The 21,461-nt window shown below is 45.1% G+C and overlaps 1 protein-coding gene across 3 annotated transcripts in view; it reads left to right on the top strand.

Moving 5' to 3' along the window:
* The window catches only part of LOC140187822 (bridge-like lipid transfer protein family member 2), a 109,563-nt gene that overhangs the window by 6,679 nt on the left and 81,423 nt on the right, over positions 1 to 21,461 (top strand). For 2 of the 3 annotated variants that reach the window (XM_072243609.1, XM_072243610.1), the window contains exons 2-7: positions 9,267 to 9,393; positions 9,934 to 9,983; positions 14,806 to 14,962; positions 15,108 to 15,226; positions 16,006 to 16,066; positions 18,037 to 18,241. In XM_072243609.1, the coding sequence (XP_072099710.1) occupies positions 9,267 to 9,393; positions 9,934 to 9,983; positions 14,806 to 14,962; positions 15,108 to 15,226; positions 16,006 to 16,066; positions 18,037 to 18,241 (719 nt within the window). Of the gene's footprint in view, positions 1 to 9,266; positions 9,394 to 9,933; positions 9,984 to 14,805; positions 14,963 to 15,107; positions 15,227 to 16,005; positions 16,067 to 18,036; positions 18,242 to 21,461 lie in introns of those variants that run through there. The other variant, XM_072243611.1, reaches the window with a different exon arrangement.

Consider the following 21,461-nt stretch of genomic DNA (forward strand, 5'->3'; position numbering starts at 1 on the left):
CCAGGTATATTTCACATCCTGATAGTTGCTATGAAGTCTTTTCCATTCAGCTGAGGGCTGGTGGAGCTTTGATTTAAGGTGTAAACCAAGAGATTCACAATCTGCATTGGGGCACTCCCTCAGTACTGCACTGAACAGACCTGTACTCTGGCGTATAGAGCGACAGAACTATTCCGACCAGTACCGTACCCCAGTGTTATACAGTCACAGACCCGTCCCCACCGGTACCATACCTCGGTGTTATACAGTGACAGACCCGACCTCACCGGTACCGTACCCCAGTGTTATATGGTGATAGACATGTCCCCACCAGTACCATACCCCTGTGTTATATAGTGACAGACCTGTCCCCATTAGTACCGTACGTGCCCTGGTGTTATACAGTGACAGACCCAACCTGTACCGTACCCTGGCGTTATACTGTGACAGCAGACCTATCCCCCACCGGTATTGTACCCCAGTGTTATACAGTGACAGGCCCATCTCCACCGGTACTGTAACAATGTGTTATACAGTGACCTACCTGTCCCCACTGGTACTGTACCCCCGGTGTCCTACAGTGATGGACCCATCCCCACCGGTACTGTACCCCCGGTGTTCTACAGTGACTGACCCGTCCCCACCTGTACTGTACCCTGGTGTTAAACTGTGACAGAAGATCTGTCCCCCACTGGTATTGTACCCCAGTGTTTTACAGTGACAGGCCCATCCCCACTGGGACTGTACCCTGATGTAATACATTGATAGATCCGTCCCCAGTACTATACCCCAGTGATTTCAACTCTTTAACCTACTCCAGTCTATACCCGTCTTGAGACTTCTGCATATTTCTATTTGCAGTCTCTTCCTTCCTGAATTTATTCTCTTCATTGCTGTTTTCCATCCTTGCACTTGCCCCAGCCCCAAGCTTTGGAATTTCCACACAAAACCTCTCCACTCCTCATTAAGTCGCTTGTTGTTGATAAAACATTTGTCATGTGTCCTTGAGATAACGTCAAAGTTAGTTTGATTGCGTTCCTGTGGGTGCCTTTGATTGTATTGATAGGTAATCAGCATCAAACACATGTTTTTCCTGTTCGAATCTGGGAGTTATAGGGTAAAAGATAGGGAAAATATAGTGGCTGCAGTTAACCACGAGACAGTCTGATGCTGACTTTGGTAAAAGCCATGACTGTGCTTCCCTGAAGTCAGCATCAGACCCCGATGCCTTTGACTCTACTGATGAGAAAGGACAACTTTCGTTTGCCCATTCTGACAGTGGAAATTATCATGTCTGGTGGAATTGTGTGGCCACGAATCTCACTGACTGACCTAGATAGATAAATACTTTATTGATCCCAAAGGTGTTACAGTGTCACAGTTGCATTACAAGTGCACAAGTATACAAATATTAGAAGAGAAGTAAGAAAGAATAAATAATATGTTATCTCAAACAGTCTAACGGGGGGGGGGAGGGGGCGGCATCACTTCTCCATCTATTGGTTGATTCATTATAGATCCTAATGTCCAAGGGTAAGAATGACCTCATATAGCACTCTGGAGCAGTGCAGTTGTCTTAGACTGTTACGAAAAGTGCTCCTCTGTTCAGCCAAGTGGGAATACAGTGGATAAGAAGCATTGTCCAGAAATGTCCTGTAGTGTCGTTTGTTCTACCACAGCTTCCAGTGTGTCCAGTTTGACCCCTAAAACAGAGCCAGCCTTTCTAATCAGTTTATTGAGCCTGCTGGCATCATCTGTGTTGATGCCATTGCCCCAGCACACCACTGTATAGAAGATTAATCTGGTGACAACAGACTGGTAGAACATGTGAAGGGGAGGCCTGCATACTCCTAAGTATCCTCAGGAATTAGAAATGATTTTTGGCCCTTCTTGTACACAGCCTTTGTGTTGGTGATCCACTCAAGTCTGTCATTCAGGTGCACCTCTAAGTACTTGTAGGTCCTCACCACATCCACATCCTCACCATCAGTGGTAACAGGGAGCAGTTTTTCTGAAGTCCATCACCATCTCTTTGATTTTACTGATGTTGAGCTACAGATTATTCAGCTTGCACCATTTGACAAAGTCCTCCCCCAGGGGCCCTGTATTCATCCTCCCTTTAGGCACCCAATTATTGCTGAGTCATCAGAAAATTTCTGCAGATGACATGACTCTCTATTGTATCTAAAGTCTGAGGTATACAGGGTAAACAGGAAGGGAGCCAATGCAGTCCCCTATGGGGCTCCAGTGCTGCTTATAGCCATGTCTGACACACAGTTCTGAAACCGCACAAACTGTGGTCTGCCAATTAGGGAGTCCATTATCCAGGATACAATGGAAATGCCAACCTGGTTTGAATGGAGCTTTCCCCCCCAGCAATGAGGGCTGTATGGTATTGAAGGCACTTGAAAAGTCAAGAAACATGATCCTCACAGAGCTGCCCCACTTATCCAAATGAGCTGTGACCAAGCAGACCTGTTAGCAATCTCAGCCCAATATTGCAGTCCACATTTGGACAGCGTTTATTTGTTTGGGTCCGTTCTCAGTTTTTGACGCGAGATAGGTGAGGCTGTTGATAATTGGCGAGCGCTGTATCGCACAAAGGGGAAGACGGTAGGCTAATGAGGAGCGTGAAGTGTGTTTTTCAAGCATTGAATGGACTTGCCCATTTTTATATTTTATTAACCCCTGTGTTTTACAGACATGACTGACAGTCCAATGTGGCGATTTTTGAATTTCATTCCTCTGAGTCATTTTGCTGCACACATGCAACAACAGACACAAAGGAAGTCCGTCTTTACAATGAAAGCTACTTATCAGAGAGTTTTACATGGACCCGTGATCCAAGTTGTCCTATTCCATTGTGCCTGGTCTGTAGCAAACAACTTGCAAATGCAGCAATTGCTCCAGCAAAATTGAAAAGACACTTACCTACAAATCACAGCCATATGACACATAAAAGTGCTGACTATTTTAATGGCTATTGGAATCTCAAAACAGAGTAAAGTTTTTGTTAATAAACTCAGTCAGTAATAAGGTCCAATAATTAAGCCATTTAGTAGCAGAATCTATTACACAGAAAAGGAAAGCTCACGCAGTTGGTGAGAACCTAATAATGCAGCATGTAAAATTATAGTGAGTCAAATTCTAGGACAAAATGCAGTATGAGAAATTGAAAAGGTTTCATGCTCTGTGATGACGATGGCTGGTTTTTCGCTTGTGAAAAGCCCTCAGGAGCGACGACGCAATGGTTGGTGACTGTAGGGGCCAATTCTGGATCTGCAGGCTCTGGAGCGGTAGGGACACGGGAACAGCTGGGATGCGCTTGGATAGTAGAACCCTTCCTGCATCTCCTCTTCTCTTCAGCAGTTGCTCTTCTGGATTCCTCAAAATTCTTCACACCACGGTCTCTCTTGCCCTGAGTTCTCCATAGAGTACTGCTTTTGGTGACCTGGAGTAGTCCATGTGAGAAACTTGGCTTGACCATCGGAGCTGCCTGAGCAGCAAAGTGACTCCAAACAACAGGAATTCTGCAGATGCTGGAAATTCAAGCAACACACATAAAAGTTGCTGGTGAACGCAGCAGGCCAGGCAGCATCTCTAGGAAGAGGTGCAGTCAATGTTTCAGGCCGAGACCCTTCGTCAGGACTAACTGAAGGAAGAGTGAGTAAGGGATTTGAAAGTTGGAGGGGGAGGGGGAGATCCAGAATGATAGGAGAAGACAGGAGGGGGAGGGATGGAGCCAAGAGCTGGACAGGTGATAGGCAAAAGGGATACGAGAGGATCATGGGACAGGAGGTCCGGGAAGAAAGACAAGGGGGGTGGGGGGACCCAGAGGATGGGCAAGGGGTATATTCAGAGGGACAGAGGGAGAAAAAGGAGAGTGAGAGAAAGAATGTGTGTATAAAAATAAGTAACAGATGGGGTACGAGGGGGAGGTGGGGCCTTAGCGGAAGTTAGAGAAGTCAATGTTCATGCCGTCAGGTTGCAGGCTACCCAGACGGAATATAAGGTGTTGTTCCTCCAACCTGAGTGTGGCTTCATCTTTACAGTAGAGGAGGCCATGGATAGACATGTCAGAATGGGAATGGGATGTGGAATTAAAATGTGTGGCCACTGGGAGATCCTGCTTTCTCTGGCGGACAGAGCGTAGGTGTTCAGCAAAGCGGTCTCCCAGTCTGCGTCGGGTCTCGCCAATATATAAAAGGCCACATCGGGAGCACCGGACGCAGTATATCACCCCAGCCGACTCACAGGTGAAGTGTTGCCTCACCTGGAAGGACTGTTTGGGGCCCTGAATGGTGGTAAGGGAGGAAGTGTAAGGGCATGTGTAGCACTTGTTCTGCTTACATGGATAAGTGCCAGGAGGGAGATCAGTGGGGAGGGATGGGGGGCGATGAATGGACAAGGGAGTCACGTAGGGAGCGATCCCTGCGGAATGCAGAGAGAGGGGGGGAGGGAAAGATGTGCTTAGTGGTGGGATCCCGTTGGAGGCTCCAATACTTGGAAGCTGAGCCTTCTCCAGGATCCTGCCAGCTGATATGAATGATGGAGTGGAGGCAGCACTGATGGAGGTGCTCAAACGATTGGATTTGCTTGCAGTACAAGAACAAGGCTTTGGAGCTGTATAGCAGTGTTGTGACGACGGCAGCCCTTTACACCTGGGTTTTTGTGGACAGACGCAGCTGGTGGTTCTTCCACACACCTTTCTGGAGGCGCCTGAAGGCACTGTTGGCTCTGGTGAGTTAATTGTCAATGTCCCTCACTACCGTAGCGTTGTTGGAGATCACGCTGCTCATGGGTGAACTGCTTGACCATGGTGAGAGGGTGGTCGTCAATGGTGACCGAGGTGGGTTGTAAATGCCACGAGAGGGCATCTGATGGAGGATCATTGGTTTCTTCAGAACTTGAAAGTCCCTACAGCCGTGGTGAACTGTGACTGCGGCCTGTAGCACGTCCTCTGTGTGTGTGAAAGGAGCACATATAGCAGCTTGAGAATGGGCTCTTGCATGGTTTTTGTTCGGCGAGAAGGGGGCCACTCTTAAACAGTACGATAATTCAATGTGTTGATGACGGGCCACATGATGCTGAAGAGATTTTATGTGATAAACTGAAAACCAACAGCTTCTCTATCCGGATTGAGGAATCAACAGATTTCACCAATAAATGTCATGTTGAAACATTTGTAACATTTGTGAATGATGGTGAAAGTCAAGAAAACCTTTTCTGTTGCAAAGAGTTGCCAGAAACAAGCAAAGGCCATGATATATTTAATATTTTGTCTTCATATCTGGAAACAAAAAGGTCTGAGTTGGAGGAACTGTGTTGGTATCTGTACTGATGGTGTCCCATCAATGGTTGGCTCCATGAGAGACTTGGTTTCTCTTATTAAGAAAGAAAATCCTGATAATTGTCACAACACACTGCTTTCTTCACAGAGGTGCTGATGTCAAAAACTTATGGAGATGAAATGAAAGGTTCTGGATGATGCTACAAAAATGGTTAACTTTATTAAACAAAGACCAGTTCACTCTCGAATGTTTAAAAAAAACTGAAAATCTGGACAAAGAGCACACCAATCCTGCTACACACAGAAATCTGGTGGCTTAGAAAAGGGAGAGTTCTCAACAGGGTGTTTGAGCTGAAAAGTGAATTACAGGAGTACTTTCAAGAAAATAGTAGGCCACATTTTGCTGAGTGCTTTGAAGATGAAAAATGGCTGGGGAAACTAGCCTACTTAGCGGACATTTTTCATCATATGAACCAGCTGAACAAGTCTCTACGAGGCCTTGGAGAAAATGTTTTGACTTCAAGTGACAAAATTCTTGTATTTGAAAAGAAACTAAATTTTTGGAAAAATCATGTTGCCGGAAGAATTCTTGAAGTGTTCCCACTGCTGCTTGGGCTTGAGAATGAGGAAGGATCAGAAAGTCACCTGGAAGAATTGCAGAACAAAATTGAACAGTATTTTTCCTCCCTTTCAACACAAGTGTATGACTGGGTGAGAAACCCTTCCTCTGAATCTTCACTCAGCCTGAGAACTTGACTCTGAGAGAAGAGGAAGAACTTTGTGAGTTGCAGTCTGATCGTGCACTCAAGATTTACTGACCTGCTCCTGGACAAGTTCTGTATTTCTGTGAAAGAAAAGTATTCTGCCATTTACAGAAAAGTAATGAACATTTTGCTGCAGTTTTCAACTTCTTGCGTGTGTGAGCAAGCCTTTTCTTGTTTAACAAGCGTCAAGAGCAAGGATAGAGATCATCTAATTTCAGTTGAAGGTGAAATTTATGTGTGCTTATCTCAAATTTGACCCAGAATTGAGTATTTGTGTAGCAAAATCAAGCACGGTTTTCACATGCTAGGCCTATATTTGAGCCTGATCATGTCACTTAGTAAGAAAATGTTTTTTTTTTAAATCTTGTATAAAATTGTGTCTTTGGCTATATTTTAATTCATATTACTTTGGCTTATGGTTTTACTAACTTTACTATTCAATATTGTCAATAAATTTTCATGTTGAAATAGCATTAATTAAAATCAGTTTACAACCTTTATTTAAATTAAATCTACAGAGCCTACCTTTAGAAAAATTAAATCCCATTTTGGCTTAAGTCAGTTATTTAACAGAAATTTATTATATTTTCCTTATGAGTTTTTAAAATTTATGAAAGGGAAAGAAAGATTAATTTCAAAAAAGGCAAGCTAAGCTTAGCTAACTTTTTCAAGAAAGGTTGGCTAAATATTCATTCTCTACTCAAAAGAGCACTGACAATTATTTTTGGATTATTATATCTACAACTTACTAGTCACGCTTACGTACCGTGAGCTGTAGATACAATAATTTTTATGCAGGGGTTCCCTGAGACCTGAAAATTATTTCAAGGTTTCCTTCAGGGCAAAAAGGTTGAGAAAGGCTGTTGTAAGGTCTTCATGATGTGTGAGGTCAGGGCTACTGGACAGTAGACATTCAAGTCTTTTGGTTGGCCCTTGGGTACAGGGACCACACATGATGTTTTCCACACAGTCGGGACGCTTTCCAGGCAGAGACTCAGATTGAAGATGCGCTGGAGAACTCAGCACATTCCTTTGGAACCTCGGGGTTCACACCATCCAGTGCCAATGCTTTGCTGTGTCTGAGCTTCCCCAGAGCCCTTCCCACCGGCTCAGTAGTGAAGGTGAGTCTATGACGACTGGGGGGTTGATAAAATTGAACTGGAGAGCTTAGACCTCCAGTTGTATCCTGGGCTGTATGGCAGTTCAGTTTCCCTGGGTCTTCTCTGGGTGTTGTCCACGGTGCTCTGCTGGGCTTTGGCAGGTAGATGCGCAGTCAGTTGTCTTCACCTTCTCAGTCTGGGAGCAACACCTCTAACATTGCAAAATCATGTTGTGTAAAGTAAAGGCTTGTATCTCTGGAGCACCTTTCAGAAGCTTGTTACAATCTGTGAAGTAGGTGTCTTCTCATCTAGACCGGAGACCAGAGGCCTGTCCTGGAGTTGGAGGACTATCTGTGTATATGTGGTGGGTGGGGTGGAGGACAGGGGCTTGTTTTGTTGTTCTATAGTTTGTTGTGTTCTGTGTTACTCTGCTGAACATTGTGGGCATGCTATGTTGGCACCAGATTGTGTGAGGACACTTGTGGGCTGCCACCAGTACATCTTGAGGTGTGTTAGTTGTTAATGTTAATGACACATTTTGCTTTATGTCTCCATGTACATGTGATAAATAAATCTGAACCAGTGTGTTTCTGTACCGAGAAACCTCAGAAAGTGCATGGAAAATCTTTCTATGATCTTGGTTGTGAATGTTTGTTTCTCTAGATAGTTGCTATGACAGACCTATCTGCACTGGTACCATACTCTGGCATTATACAGTGCCAGACCCGTCCCCACTGTACCGTACGTATTCCAGTGTTCTACAGTAACAGACCCATCCCCATCAGTACCATACCCTAGTGTTATACAGTGACAGACCCATCCTCATTAGTACCGTTCCCCAGTGTTATACAGTGACAGACCCGACCCCACTGGTACTGTACCCTGGTGTTATACAGTGACAGACCCATCCCCCTCGGTACCGTACCCCAGTGTTATACAGTGACAGACCCGTCCCCACCGGTACCGTACCCCGGTGTTATACAGTGACAGACCTGTCCCCACTGGTACCGTACCCCGGTGTTATACAGTGGCAGACCTGTCCCCATCGGTACCATACCCTGGTGTTGTACAGTGACAGACCCGTCCCCACTGGTACCGTACCCCGGTGTTATACAGTGACAGACCTGTCCCCACCAGTACTGTACCCTGGTGTTATACAGTGACAGACCCGTCCCCACCAGTACTGTACTCCATTGTTATACAGTGACAGACCTGTCCCCACTGGTACTGTACCCCACTGTTATACAGTGACAGACCCATCCCCACTGGTACCATATGTATCCCAGTGTTCTACAGTAACAGACCCATCCCCATCGGTACCATACCCTGGTGTTATACAGTGACAGACCCATCCCCTCTGGTACCGTACCCTGGTCTTATATAGTGACAGACCCGTCCCCACCAGTACCGTACCCTGGTGTTATACAGTGACAGACCTGTCCCCACTGGTACCGTACCCCAGTGTTATACAGTGACAGACCCGTCCCCACCGGTACCGTACCCCGGTGTTATACAGTGACAGACCCGTCCCCACCGGTACCGTACCCTGGTGTTATACAGTGACAGACCCGTCCCCACCGGTACCGTACCCTGGTGTTATACAGTGACAGACCCATCCCCTCTGGTACCGTACCCTGGTCTTATATAGTGACAGACCCGTCCCCACCGGTACCGTACCCTGGTGTTATACAGTGACAGACCTGTCCCCACTGGTACCGTACCCCAGTGTTATACAGTGACAGACCCGTCCCCACCGGTACCGTACCCCGGTGTTATACAGTGACAGACCCGTCCCCACTGGTACCGTACCCGGGTGTTATACAGTAACAGACCCGTCTCCACTGGTACCGTACCCCGGTGTTATACAGTAACAGACCTACCAGTACCGTACCCTGGTGTTATACAGTGACAGACCCGTCCCCACTGGTACTGTAGCCCGGTGTTATATAATGACAGATCCGTTCCCACCAGTATTGTACCCCAGGCTTTGTACAGCAACTGACTCAGCACCGCACCCCAGGTGTTGTACATCAACTGACCTATCCCTGCCGGCTCTGCACCCCATGCATTGTACAGCTAGTGATCTGTCCCTGGTGTTGCTGTGATGTAACTGACCCCACGTGTACCCTGCAGATGGCTGCTGTCCCGTATCATTACTCAGCTTATCCACAACTGGCTGAACGCAGACGTCAAGATCGGCTCTGTTGGTCTCCTCTCGCTGCATAACATCAGTGTCACCATCTCCTCACGAGGGACCGTGGTGAGTGTGAATTCTGCCTCTAACTGTTGCATGTGTCTGATCACCATATTCGTGGATGAGTGAGTGTTAGTGCTGATCCCAAGTGTGGTCAGTGCCTGGTGATCTCCACTTGCCCGAGGGCTCATCTCACAGTGCGTAGGAGCACCGTGTGTGACTGTACTCTGCCCCTCTGTCACCTCCACACCACAGTAGCAATGCTGTGTGGGAAACCCTGATGGGTTCCCGTCCTCAGGCAGTGGTGTCCTGGAACCTTTGATCTCAGCAGATCGCCATGCTTGAAGACTTTTATCTCTAGACCCTCCGCACTGTTTATTGATTTTCATAGATGTTGCCTGATCTGCTGATGTAACACTCTCTCCTTCATGTTCATTGACTGTGCCACGCTCATTACTCTGGTTTTTCACTCTCCTCCTTCTACAAGCTGCCTGTGTGATTGAGGTTGAGTTCAGTTGCATGTCGTGATGCGCCCAGTGTTGATGTGTGTTGTTGCCACAAAGTGATGGTAATTCTTGCTCTGTAACACCCTTCACTTCATTGTAGGAAGTGGACAAAGTCTGGGTCTCCTGCAAGCTGCTGAACCATGAGTTACCGTGAGTATTGTTTTCCTCTGCACGTGTCCTCCAGGCACAACTTTTTCCTCTCCTTAATCCTGGGATGTATGCAGCACTAGCGGGACAGGTGCCTAAAGTCGGAATCTAATTTTCTGTGAGTTCCGCAGGTAGGTCAGACGAAATTGGAGAAGTTGTAGTGAATTACATTGACTGGTCTAGAGTCATAGTTAAACCCATTGTAACTGAAGCCTTAGGTCCCACAGCAGCTGGTTCAGGAACAGTTATAACCCTACAACCATCAGGTTCCTGAACTTTACTCTCCCCAACACTGAACTGATTTCACAATCTACAGTATAGACGCACTTTTAATGATTCTATAACTTGTGTTCTCGATATTTATTATTATTATTACTTTTTGTATTTGCACAGTTTGTTTTTATTTTGCATATTGGTTGTATTGTCCACCTAAATTGTGTGCAGTTTTTCATTGATTCTATTGTGCTTTATTCTAGTTACTATGACTGTCTGCAAGTAAATGAATCTGAGGGTTGTATATGGAGACATAGACTATATGTATTTTGATAATAAATTTACTTTGAACTTGAACATTCTAGGTAAGAATGGCAGATTCAATGTTAAAAGTAACTTTATTAACGAAGTACAGATATGTCACTATATACTAGTTGAGATTCATTTTCTTACAGGCATTCACAGAAAAATAAAGGAAGACAATTTACAAAAGCACTATGCGTAAACAAAGACTGACAAACAACCAATGCGCAAAAGAAGAGAAAATGTGCAAATGAAAAAATAATACTGAGAACATGAGTTGTGAAGAATCTTTCACAAGTGAATTTGTAGGCTGTAGAATCATTTCAGAAATATGGGGAGTGACGTTATCCATGCTGGTTCAAGAGCCTGATGATTGAGGGGTTCCTGAACCGGCTGGTGTAGAACCTAAGGCTCCTGTTAGAATGGGTTTGACTGGCTCTACAGCCTCCTTCCCAATGTAGTAGAGAGAAGAAGACATGGCATAGATGGTGGGAGTCTTTGATGGAAGCTGCTTACGTGTGGCAGTGCTCCATGTAACTATACTGAATGGTGGGGAGGGCTTTTTCTGTGATGGACTGGGCTGTATCCACCACTTTCTGTAAACTTTTCCATTCCTGAGCATGCCATAAGTTAGGATACTTTCCACTGTGTATCTATAGATGTTTGTCAAAGTAGTGAGAAGGGAGTATAGCCTGGATGGTGGGGGGGGGGGGGCGGTTTTCATGAAGATGTTATTAATGAACCTGATGGGTTTTTACAACAGTCTGTAGGGTTCAGGATCACCTTGTTGATACTCTCCCAGTAATCATGGTAATAATTGAACATGTCGCAGATCCAGGCCTCTCGAATCCAGTACAGTATTTCAAAGATCAAGTTCAAAGTAAATTTATTATCAAAGTACTGTACATATATGTCACCATTTGCAACCCTGAGTTTAATTTTCCTGTGGGCAATCACAGTAAATACAAGAGACACAGTACAATCAATGAAAGACCACACCCAACAGAGCAAACAACCAGTGTGCAAAAGCGGACAAACTGTGCAAATACAAAAAAGAAAGAAATAATAATAAATAAATTTACAATAAATATTGAGAACATGAGATGAAGACTCCTTGAAAGCGAATCCATAGGTTGTGGGAACAGTTCAGTGATGGGGTGAGTGATGTTGAGTGAAGTTATCCCCACTGGTTCAGGAGTCTGATGGTTGAAGGGTAATAACTGATCTGGAACCTGGTGGTGTGAGTCCTGAGGCTCCTGTACCTTCTTCCTGGTAGCAGCAGTGAGAAGACAGCATGGCCTAGATGGTGGGGGTCCCTGATGAGATGAATGCTGCTTTCCTGTGACAGCATTTTCATAGATGTGCTCAATGGGAGGGAGGGCTTTACCCTTGATGGACTGGGTTGTATCCACTACTTTTGTAGGATTTTCCATTAAAGGGCATTGGTGTTTCCATATTAGGTCATGATGCAACCAGTCAGTATACTGTCTACTACACGTCTTTCAAAATTTGTCTAAGTTTTAGATGGCATGCTGGATCTTCACAAATTTCTAAGAAGACACAAGAGACCGCGGGTGCTGGGATCTGGGGCAAACAAATCAAACTGCTGGTGGAATTCAGCAGATCTGATTAATGTCAACTCAAAATGACACCCATCCCTCTGCCTCCACATCTGCTGCCTGGTCCGCTGTGTTTCTCCACCTGTTTGTATCTTGTTCCAGTATTGTAGTGGTGTGTCTTCCCCTATGGTGATTCTTGGGGTAGTCATGGTAGAAAGCTCCTACGAATCTGGGAGAGATGATGGGAATGAGACCATAGAACAGTACAATACAGGGCATTCAGCCCACAATATGCTAACCTTTTTGATTGATCAGGAGATAGGTCCTATCCTATGGCAGTAACTAAATAAACTGGAAGCAATAACCATGAAACTAGTGGGATAAAACATAGAACAGTACAGGCCCTTGGCCTACGATGTTATGCTGACCTTTTGACCTACTCTAAGATCAATGTAACCTTTCCTTTCTACAAAACCCTCCATTTTTCTATCATCCATGTGGCTATGTAAAAGTTTCTTAAATGTCCCTAATGCATATGCCTTTACAACCACCCCTTGTATTGTGTTCCTTACACCCACCACTCCGTATATAAAAAAAAATGTCTGATACCCTTCCAATCTCCTTAAAATTATGCCCCCTCGTATTAGCCATTTTCAACTTGGGGACAACATCTCTAACTGTCCACTCAATCTATGCCTGTTATCATTTTATACCCTCTAACAAGTGACCTCCCATCCTTCACTCCAAAGAGAAAACCCCTAGCTCACTCAACCTATCCTTATACACACTAATCCAGGCAGCATCCCGATGAATCTCCTGTGCCCCCTCCCTAAAGCTTCCACACCCTTCCTATAATGAGACAACCAGAACAGAACACACTATCCCCATGGTGGCGGGAGGGGGAATAAAACAGTTTGGGTTTAGTGTAAATTTATGCTAGATGGACAGCATGGTGATGATTAGTTTAAGGATCTAACTCCATGCTGTCTAATCCTAAATTCACTCGCGTCCTACCCTTCCCCTTGGCCCCTCTCCTACACATAGATGTTCTCACTGTCACTCTGTCGAAGGTTCACTAATCTCACAGCCTTCTCCTGCTTCCTGTGGCTCACACTAGGCCAGATAGAGGCTCTTATCCACACACCGATCACCATGTAAACACTCAGCTAAATGATCTGACGTAGGGGTCTGGCATTCAATTTACTCTTTTATCAGTAAAACATAGGCAGCTGATCTTGAGTGGAGTTACACAGACAAAGATTACACCGTGTGTTGACTTAACATCCAAATGTATATTGGGGAGAGGAGGAGCTGAAGAAGGTGAGTGCAGGGAAGCGTGTACATAGGAAGAGGGAAGTGAAGGGAGTGTAAATAGTTCAAAGGCATACTGTCATCCTGATCCTCTATATTCCTCATCTCATTTACTTCCCTGTCTCACACCACTGCTCCTTCTCTGTACCTACTTTCCCATTTTACTCAATGCACAACAACACGTGCAATGCTGATGAAGGGTCTTGGTCTAAAACATCAACCATTTATTCCCCTCCATTGATGCTGCGTGACCCACTGAGTTCCTCCAACACTTTGTGTGTGTTGCTCCAGATTTCCAACATCTGCAGAATCTCTTGTGCTTCGTTTAGCACTCCCTGCTTTTCCTTCTGCTTCCTGTGATCTGCACTCTCGCACCTCCTCCTTGAAGTACTGTTCTGTGGTCTAGGGTGGTGTTTCGAAGAGTTCTGCCCCGGAGCATAGAGTACAGGAGTTGGGCATCATGTCATTGCTGAGACAGCACTTTTATGTTTGCCTAGCTATAGGAAGGATATGATTAAGCTAGATGGAGAGTGCGTAAAAGATTCACAAGGATGTTACCAGGACTGGAGAGCTTCAAAGTTCAAAGTAAATTTATTATGACAGTACATATGTCTCCATATATAACCTTGAAATTCATTTTCTTGTGAACTTTCACAGTAAATACAAAGAAACATGATAGAATCAATAAAAAAACTACACACAAAGACAGGCAAGAACAAATTATGCATAAGAAGACAAACTGCAAATGCAAACAATAATAATAATAATGAATAAATAGATATGTAATATATAATATTGAGAGCATGAGTTGTAGAGACCTTGAAAGTGCGGCTGTAGGTTGCAGAATCAGTTCATTGTTGAGGTGAGTGAAGTTATCCATGCTGGTTCAGGAGCCTGATGGTTTTAGGGTAATAATTATTCCTGAACTTGGACCCTGAACTATACGGAGGTACTAGATAGGCTGGGAATGTCTTCCCTGACTGAAGGAGGCTGCAAGGTGATCTTACTGAAGTTTATAAAATCATGAGGGGTATCGATAAGGTTTATATTCACAGGGTAAAGGAATCTAAAACCAGAAGATAAAAGGCTTAAGGTGAGAGAGAAAAGATTTATAGGGGACATGAGGGACAACATTTTCACACAGAGGGTCTTGGGTACATGAATGAGCTGCTACAGGAAGTGGTAGGTGTGGGTACAATTACTGCCTTTAAAAGAAGTAGTCCCTGATTCAACAGGCGTCAAAGGTTACAAGGAGAAGGCAGAAGAAATGGGGTTGAGAGGGAAAGCAAATCAGTCACGTTTGAATGGCGGAGCAGACTCAATGGGCTGAATGGCCTAATTCTGTTCCTATGTCTTATGGTCTTACACCCATCACTGGGAAAGCGCTGGGATCTGTTGTCCAGGAGGTCTGTCTTCAACTCGGCTACTCTGGGTTGCAGTCACTACCTTGGCGTCTGTGTCGGAGAGGTCCGCTTCCAGACAGATCTGCAAGGTGCCACTCCAAATCAGAGACCGATGGAGACTATTCCCAGGGAGGGTGCGAGGGAGAAGCGGCCGTGGACCCCACAACCATCAGTACTGCGCATGTTGTCTCAGGTGAGTGGCTCACAGTGGGATGTCGACAGGTAGGCAGTTATAAGCATCGCTGGCATAGGAGGGGTTGATGCAGTGATGTGGAGGGGTGGGGGTGTGAGGGATGGGTTCTGCTGCCCTAAGTAAAGATGAACCTCTCCCCCCACAGTTGTGCTCCTTCCATATCTACTCGATGAACATGATGGTCCTAAATGCCAGGATCCCCGAGTCCCTGTGGCATGTTGCAGTCTCAAGCTGCATGCTTGTCTTCAGCTGCAATGGCAGCAGGTGAGTACTGGTCAGCGTAGCCAGGCCAGTGAGAGGCAGAGGACAGTGTGGGATTCACCCTGGTGCACTCCTCCATGGGCTGTTATGTGACCTCAGCAGGCCAGTGGAAGGTACCCTCCAAGTTCCTGCCCTGGAGAGGTCGAGAGGGAGTTCGGGGACTTCAGCTGGACCCCTGGTTCAATGTTGCCTCATCTCCATCCTATTGTAAGACCTAATAGAATTTACTGAGTTGATAGCAGGCACACACACCTCTGCACACTTTAAATTTGGAGATACAACATGGTAACAAGACCTTCCAGTCCAACAAGCCCACCCTGCCCAATTACACCCATGTGACCAATTATCTTTGGTTTGTGTGAGGAAACCAGAGCACCTGGAGAAAACCCACACAGTCACAGGGAGAAGGTATTCTGTCCTTACAAACAGCAGGGGGGAGTGAACCCAGGTTGCTGGCACTGTAACAGTGTTACACTAACTGTTGTGCTACCATGCAGCGGCCACTTAATCTACGGACCTGATCGTCTTTGGGATGTAGGAGAAATCCAAAGCGGTCGCAGGAGAACATGCAGACTTCACACAGACAGCATCCGAGTTCAAGACTAGCCTTGCGCCTGGCCTGCACCATGAGACAGTGACACTACCAGCTGCAGCACTGCTCCTAACACTCAAACAGCCAGTGAAAAAAGCAGGGCTCTTGTTGATGAACTAGGAGGAATAGTTTGCCTGTAAGGGCAGCTAAAAAGGTTGTGAGTAAAGTGAGGAATTAACCTGTTTTTCAGCATGAAGTGCGAGAGCACTGTGAGGAAACTGAACAGCAAGATGATAAAGAGCAGCCAGCTGGTGAGTTCCAGGGGTTCACTGTCCCTGCAATTTCTCCATCCTCCTCTCCTCTTCATCTTTCAGTCTAGTTTTCTTTCTCTCTATTCTATCCTTCCTCTCTACCTCCATACTTCCCTTTTGTCTCCACCCGCCCTCCGCTCTGTCTCTCTGCTCTTCCCCCAGCTTGTTAGAAGCTTTCAGTTCAGTGGCATTCAAGTTCAAAGTAAATTTATTAACGAAGTATATATTCAGTATATATTTGAGATCTATTTAGAACTACTGTGTTAATTCTGTGAACCATTACATTTCGTAAAATTCCATAGTTCAATTGATCTGTGGATTTAACTCTGTTCAATGATACAAGCTAGCTCCGTGAAATCACCCATTCAGCTTTACTTATTTATTTATTCAGATACAATGTAGAGCCGGCCCTTCCAGCCCTATAAGCCACACTGCCCTGTGCCCCCCCCCACCAGCCTAATCATTGGACAATAACTATGACCTACAAACTGCTATGTCTTTGGACTGTGGGAGGAAACGCACGCAGCCACGGACAGAATATACAAACTCCTTACAGGCAGCGGTGGGAATTGAATCCAAGTCTTCAGTCCTGTAAAGTGTTGTGCAACCATACCGCCCTTTAGTCAAGTATAAAGTTAAAAGTAAATTTGTTTTAAGAGTACGTATATTTTACCACCTACTACCATGAGATTAATTTTCCTGCAGGGATTTACTGGAAAAAATAAATGGTAGAATTTACAAAAACTATAAATAGATAAAGATTGCAAAATGTGCAAAAGACGACAAACTAGGCAAACAGTACTGAGAAGATGAGTTGTAGGGTTGAAAGGAGTTGAATCTTGAATCACTGGAAACCGTCAGAATGTTTCCCCAGGGAAACCCCTCACTACGTGGGAAACTTGGTGGAAACAGCAGTTGGGTATGAGGGTAGATGTTGGTGTAGACATTGCAGGCAATGCTTACGTTTATTGTCCATTTCTTAGTCCCTCTGAGGTGACAATAAACTGGGTTTTGGAGCCACACGTACTCCAGAAGAATGAAGAATGTAAGGAAGTCAGTGTCAATGCTATTAGGGCTTTTCTCTTTGCAGTAAAGGATGATTAGAGGTATACAAGATGATAAGAGGCATTGATAGAGTGGACAACCAGCTAATACGAGGGGTTATAATTTTAAGGTGTTTGGAGGAAAGTATAGAGAGGTGTCAGAGGCAGGTTTTTTTTACACAGACTGGTGGGTGCATGGAATGTGCTGGTAGGGATGGTGGTAGAGACAGATACATTAGGGACATTTAGGAGACTCTTAGATATGCAAATGAATGATAGAAAAATGGTGGGCTATGAGGGAGGGAAGGGTTAGGTTGATCTTAGAGTAGGTTAAAAGGTTGGCATAACATTGTGGGCCGAAGGGCCTTTACTGTGCTGTACTGCTCTATGTTCTACCCCACTAGTTTTGTGGTTGTTGTTTCTAAGTTTATTTAGTTACTGCTATGAGATATGGACCACTATCTGTGATCATCTCCTCTAGTCCAGCAGTTTAACCATTACCTCAACATGTGTCCTACCTGCCTTCCTGGGACCATCTTTGTCTTGCCCAATTATTGGGGGAGCTGCTGATCCCTTAGAGGGCTGGACATCACTCCCACCTTAGCCCGTCAATTCATAAGTTAGAAAGCAGCTTCTGTCCCACTCCAGTGAATACATCACCTGCTGGAGGAACTCAGCATCTACAGAGTGGAATAAATGGTTGATGTTTCAGGCCAAGACCATACATCAGGACTTTGACCTAAAATGTTGACACTCTCAGGCTAAGGTCCAGATTTTCAGCATCTGCAGAATCTCTCGTGTTTATGAGAGAATGGGACTGATGTGTTTTCTCTGCTGGGCTGAAGTCTGGAACTGATGGGCAGAATGGTCTTTTGCATCACACTAACTCAATGAACAGCATTCCACATTGTCTCACTGTGCTTGCAGGAGGATTTCCATCTGGCTAACATGTCACTGAGCCTGGTGGTGACTGTGGACATCAGCCTGCCCAGCCTGAAGGCGCTCAGCACAGAGCTGGTCATCGACTCACTACAAACCGAGCTCCACGAGGGATTCTTCAGTTCCCACATACTGCGAAAAGCTCTGTCACATCCCAGAGTCTTGCAGGAAAGTTACAGCACAGACTCTGCAGGTGAGAGGGAGCCAGGCATTCAGAAACTCCAATAGGGTGGGAAGGGAGGTTTGTGGGCAGTTTAAGAAACAATGTCCCTCGTTGGCCCAAAACCAGTAGGGTAGAAAAGTCCCTGGGGCCAGATAGGATATACTCCAGGTTAGTACTGGAAGTCAGGGAAGAGGTAACTGCATCATTGGCAATAATCTTTGTCTCCTTCCTGGCCACAGGAGTAGTACCAGAGGATTGGAGGGTGGCAGATATTATTCTAGAGCACAACTCTGGGAAACGTAGCCCAGTGAGTCTTGCTCTTAGCAATAGGCAAACTAATAGAGAAGATTCTTAGGAACAAGATTTATGAGTATTTGGAGGAACATAGTCTCAGTACAGAGAGCCAGCATGGTTAGTGAGGGGCAGGTCATGCCTCACAAGTCCGAGTTTTTCAAGGAAGAGACAAACAGATTGTTGAAGGTAGACTGGTGGATGTGGTGTGTCACCCACACAAAATGCTGGAGGAACTCAGCAGGTCAGGTAGCACCTATGGATTGGAATAAATAGTCATGGTTTCGGGCTGAGACCCTTCATAAGGACTGGAAAAGAAAGGGGCAGAAGCCAAAATAAAAACTTGTGGGGAAGGGTACAAGCTGGCAGGTGAGACCAGGTGAGAGAGAAGGTGAGTGGGGTGCGTTATGTATATAGATCTTAGTAAGGTGTTTCACAAGATTTCCATGGTGGGTTCACCTACTAAGTCATGAAGCATTGGATCCATGGAAACTTGGCTGCATGGATTTGGAATCAGAAATTTCTTGTCTTGCAAAAGCAGTACATTGTAATGCATAATAAAAAAAACTATAAATTACAATAAGATATTTAAATATATTTTAAGTAGTTCAACAAAAAGGAAGAAAAATACTGAAGTAGTTTCCATGGGTTCATTGTCTATTGAGAAACCTGATGGCGGATGGGAAGAAGCTGTTCCTGAAACACTGAGTGTGTGTCTTGCTCCTGTACTTACTTCCTGATTGTAGCAATGGAAGGTAGCATGTCCTTGGTGACAGGGATCCTTAATGACGGATGCTGCCTTTTTAAGGCATCACCTTTTGAAGTTGTCCTCGATGTTTGGGATGCTGGTGCCTATGATGGAGCTGGCTGAGTTTACAACTTTGCAGCTTTTTCCGATCCTGTGCAGTGGCCCCTCATTACCAGAGGGTGATCCAACCAATTAGAATGCTCTCCATGGTACATCTGTAGAAGTTGATGAGTGTCTTCGGTAACATACCAATTCTCTGACTCCCAATGAAATGTATTCTTAAAGTATTCCACAGAGGGCAGAGAGTGGTATCAGATGGAGCATATTCTACTTTAGATTCTGGTGGTAATTTGCAATCAAGTGTTTCTGTTTCTGTTTTGTGCCCAACGCCGGACCCCTAGGCCTGAGTTGACGTAGTAGTAGTAGTTTCTGAGGTTTAGGGACGTGGTAAATATAATCAGGTCGCAGTGCACTCATACGGAATGCAGGTTAGCATTGACTCTCTGACTGGTTTCCCATGCTCTGCAATCTTAATGTAGATGCACGAGTCCAAATCCCATTTCTGGGGGAAGAAATTCAAATTAATTAAATAAATCACATATGATAAACCAGGGGTCCCCAACCTTTTTCGCACTGCGGACCAGTTTCATATTGACAATATTCTTGCGGACTGACTGACCGGGGGGAGGTGGGGTGGTGGTAGGGTTGCCAACAGACAAGAGTAGCAGTCAAATACGCTGGGTTTTCCCCAAAAAGACTACAATGACCATGAAGCCTTGCGCGGGCACCAGTGCGCATGCGTGTACGTTTTTTTCTGCAAATCGTTTTTGGCGATTCTGTTAGGGGGGGGGGGTCTTATTCACGACTGGAATATCGGTGATAAGTGGCTAATACACTCAATTTCCTTTCTAAAAGGGTTTATCTAACGAATTTAATATTAAACACACAGCGCATATTTTCCTCGCATGAATATAGTGATAAGTCAATTATCAGGGGAGCTTGAAATAAGTGTTGAACGAACTTCCAGTAGAAGTGGTAGAGGCAGGTTCGATATTATCATTCAAAGAAAAATTAGAGTAGCGTTAAAATTAGAGTAGGTGAGAGTAGCTTTCGGCACGGACTAGAAGGGGAGAGATGGCCTGTTTCCGTGCTGTAATTGTTATATGGTTATATAAGTCAATAGCATCATAACATTTTAAGTAACGTTTGGATATTAAACATGCAGCACGTTTTTCCCGTATGAACATATAAAATCATTGCAACACACCAATATCACTGAATCAGTGGGAGCCCTGGGCTTGTGTTCCTGCAACAACACGGTCCTATCGAGGGGTGATGGGAGACAGCGATAGTCGAACGGGGTTCCTTATGTCCAATCTGTTCCACAGTTTAGTTTTCATTGCATTCATTGCAGAGATATGTTGGAAATGGAAGCAATGTTTTCAGTGCTTTCGTGGCTATCTCAGGATTTTTAGCTTTGACTTTGATCCAGGATGCCGGCAGAGATGTTATGTCAAACATACTTCCCAGCCTGCCGTCATTTGCAAGCTCGAGGAGTTGATCTCCTTCCCGCACTGACATGGATGACGCGTGGGTAATGACCTCATATGCGTAATGGCTCAACAGTGGCCGTGACAGGGAATGAGGGAAGGTGCAGCTAACTCATATTGCCAAATCATATAGCTTCCTCGCGGCCCGGTAGCGCATGCTTTGCGGCCCGGTGGTTGGGGACCGCTGTGATAAACAGTCTCTGTTAATATATAAAATAAAACACACACAGCAACACATTGGCTTACTGTTTAAAGAAAACCTTATCAGGACATAAACTCTGCTGTCTTTCCCTGTACTGGTCTACATGTGACTTCAGTAATGTGATTCATTTTCATCTGCATTCCCCACTCGAGGGATTGTTAGGAATGGATAACCACTGCTGGCTTTGGGTTCTTGCACCCAATGTGATGATATTGGACCATTACTTCCCACACAACAAAGATTTTTTTTAAAGATTAGCTCTAGTTGTCACATGTACGTCGAGACATGCAGTGAAAAGTGTGATTTGCATCAATGACCAACACAGTCTGAGAATATACTGGGGGCAGGCCACAAGTGTGACCATGCTTCCAGCTCCAGTGTGGCAGTTCCCCAACTTACTAACCCTAACTCGGACATCTTTGTAATGTGGCAGGAAACGGCAGCACCTGGAGGTCACAG

Source organism: Mobula birostris, chromosome 25 (assembly GCF_030028105.1).
Source record: "Mobula birostris isolate sMobBir1 chromosome 25, sMobBir1.hap1, whole genome shotgun sequence".
In the NCBI taxonomy this organism is placed as follows: Eukaryota; Metazoa; Chordata; class Chondrichthyes; order Myliobatiformes; family Myliobatidae; genus Mobula; species Mobula birostris.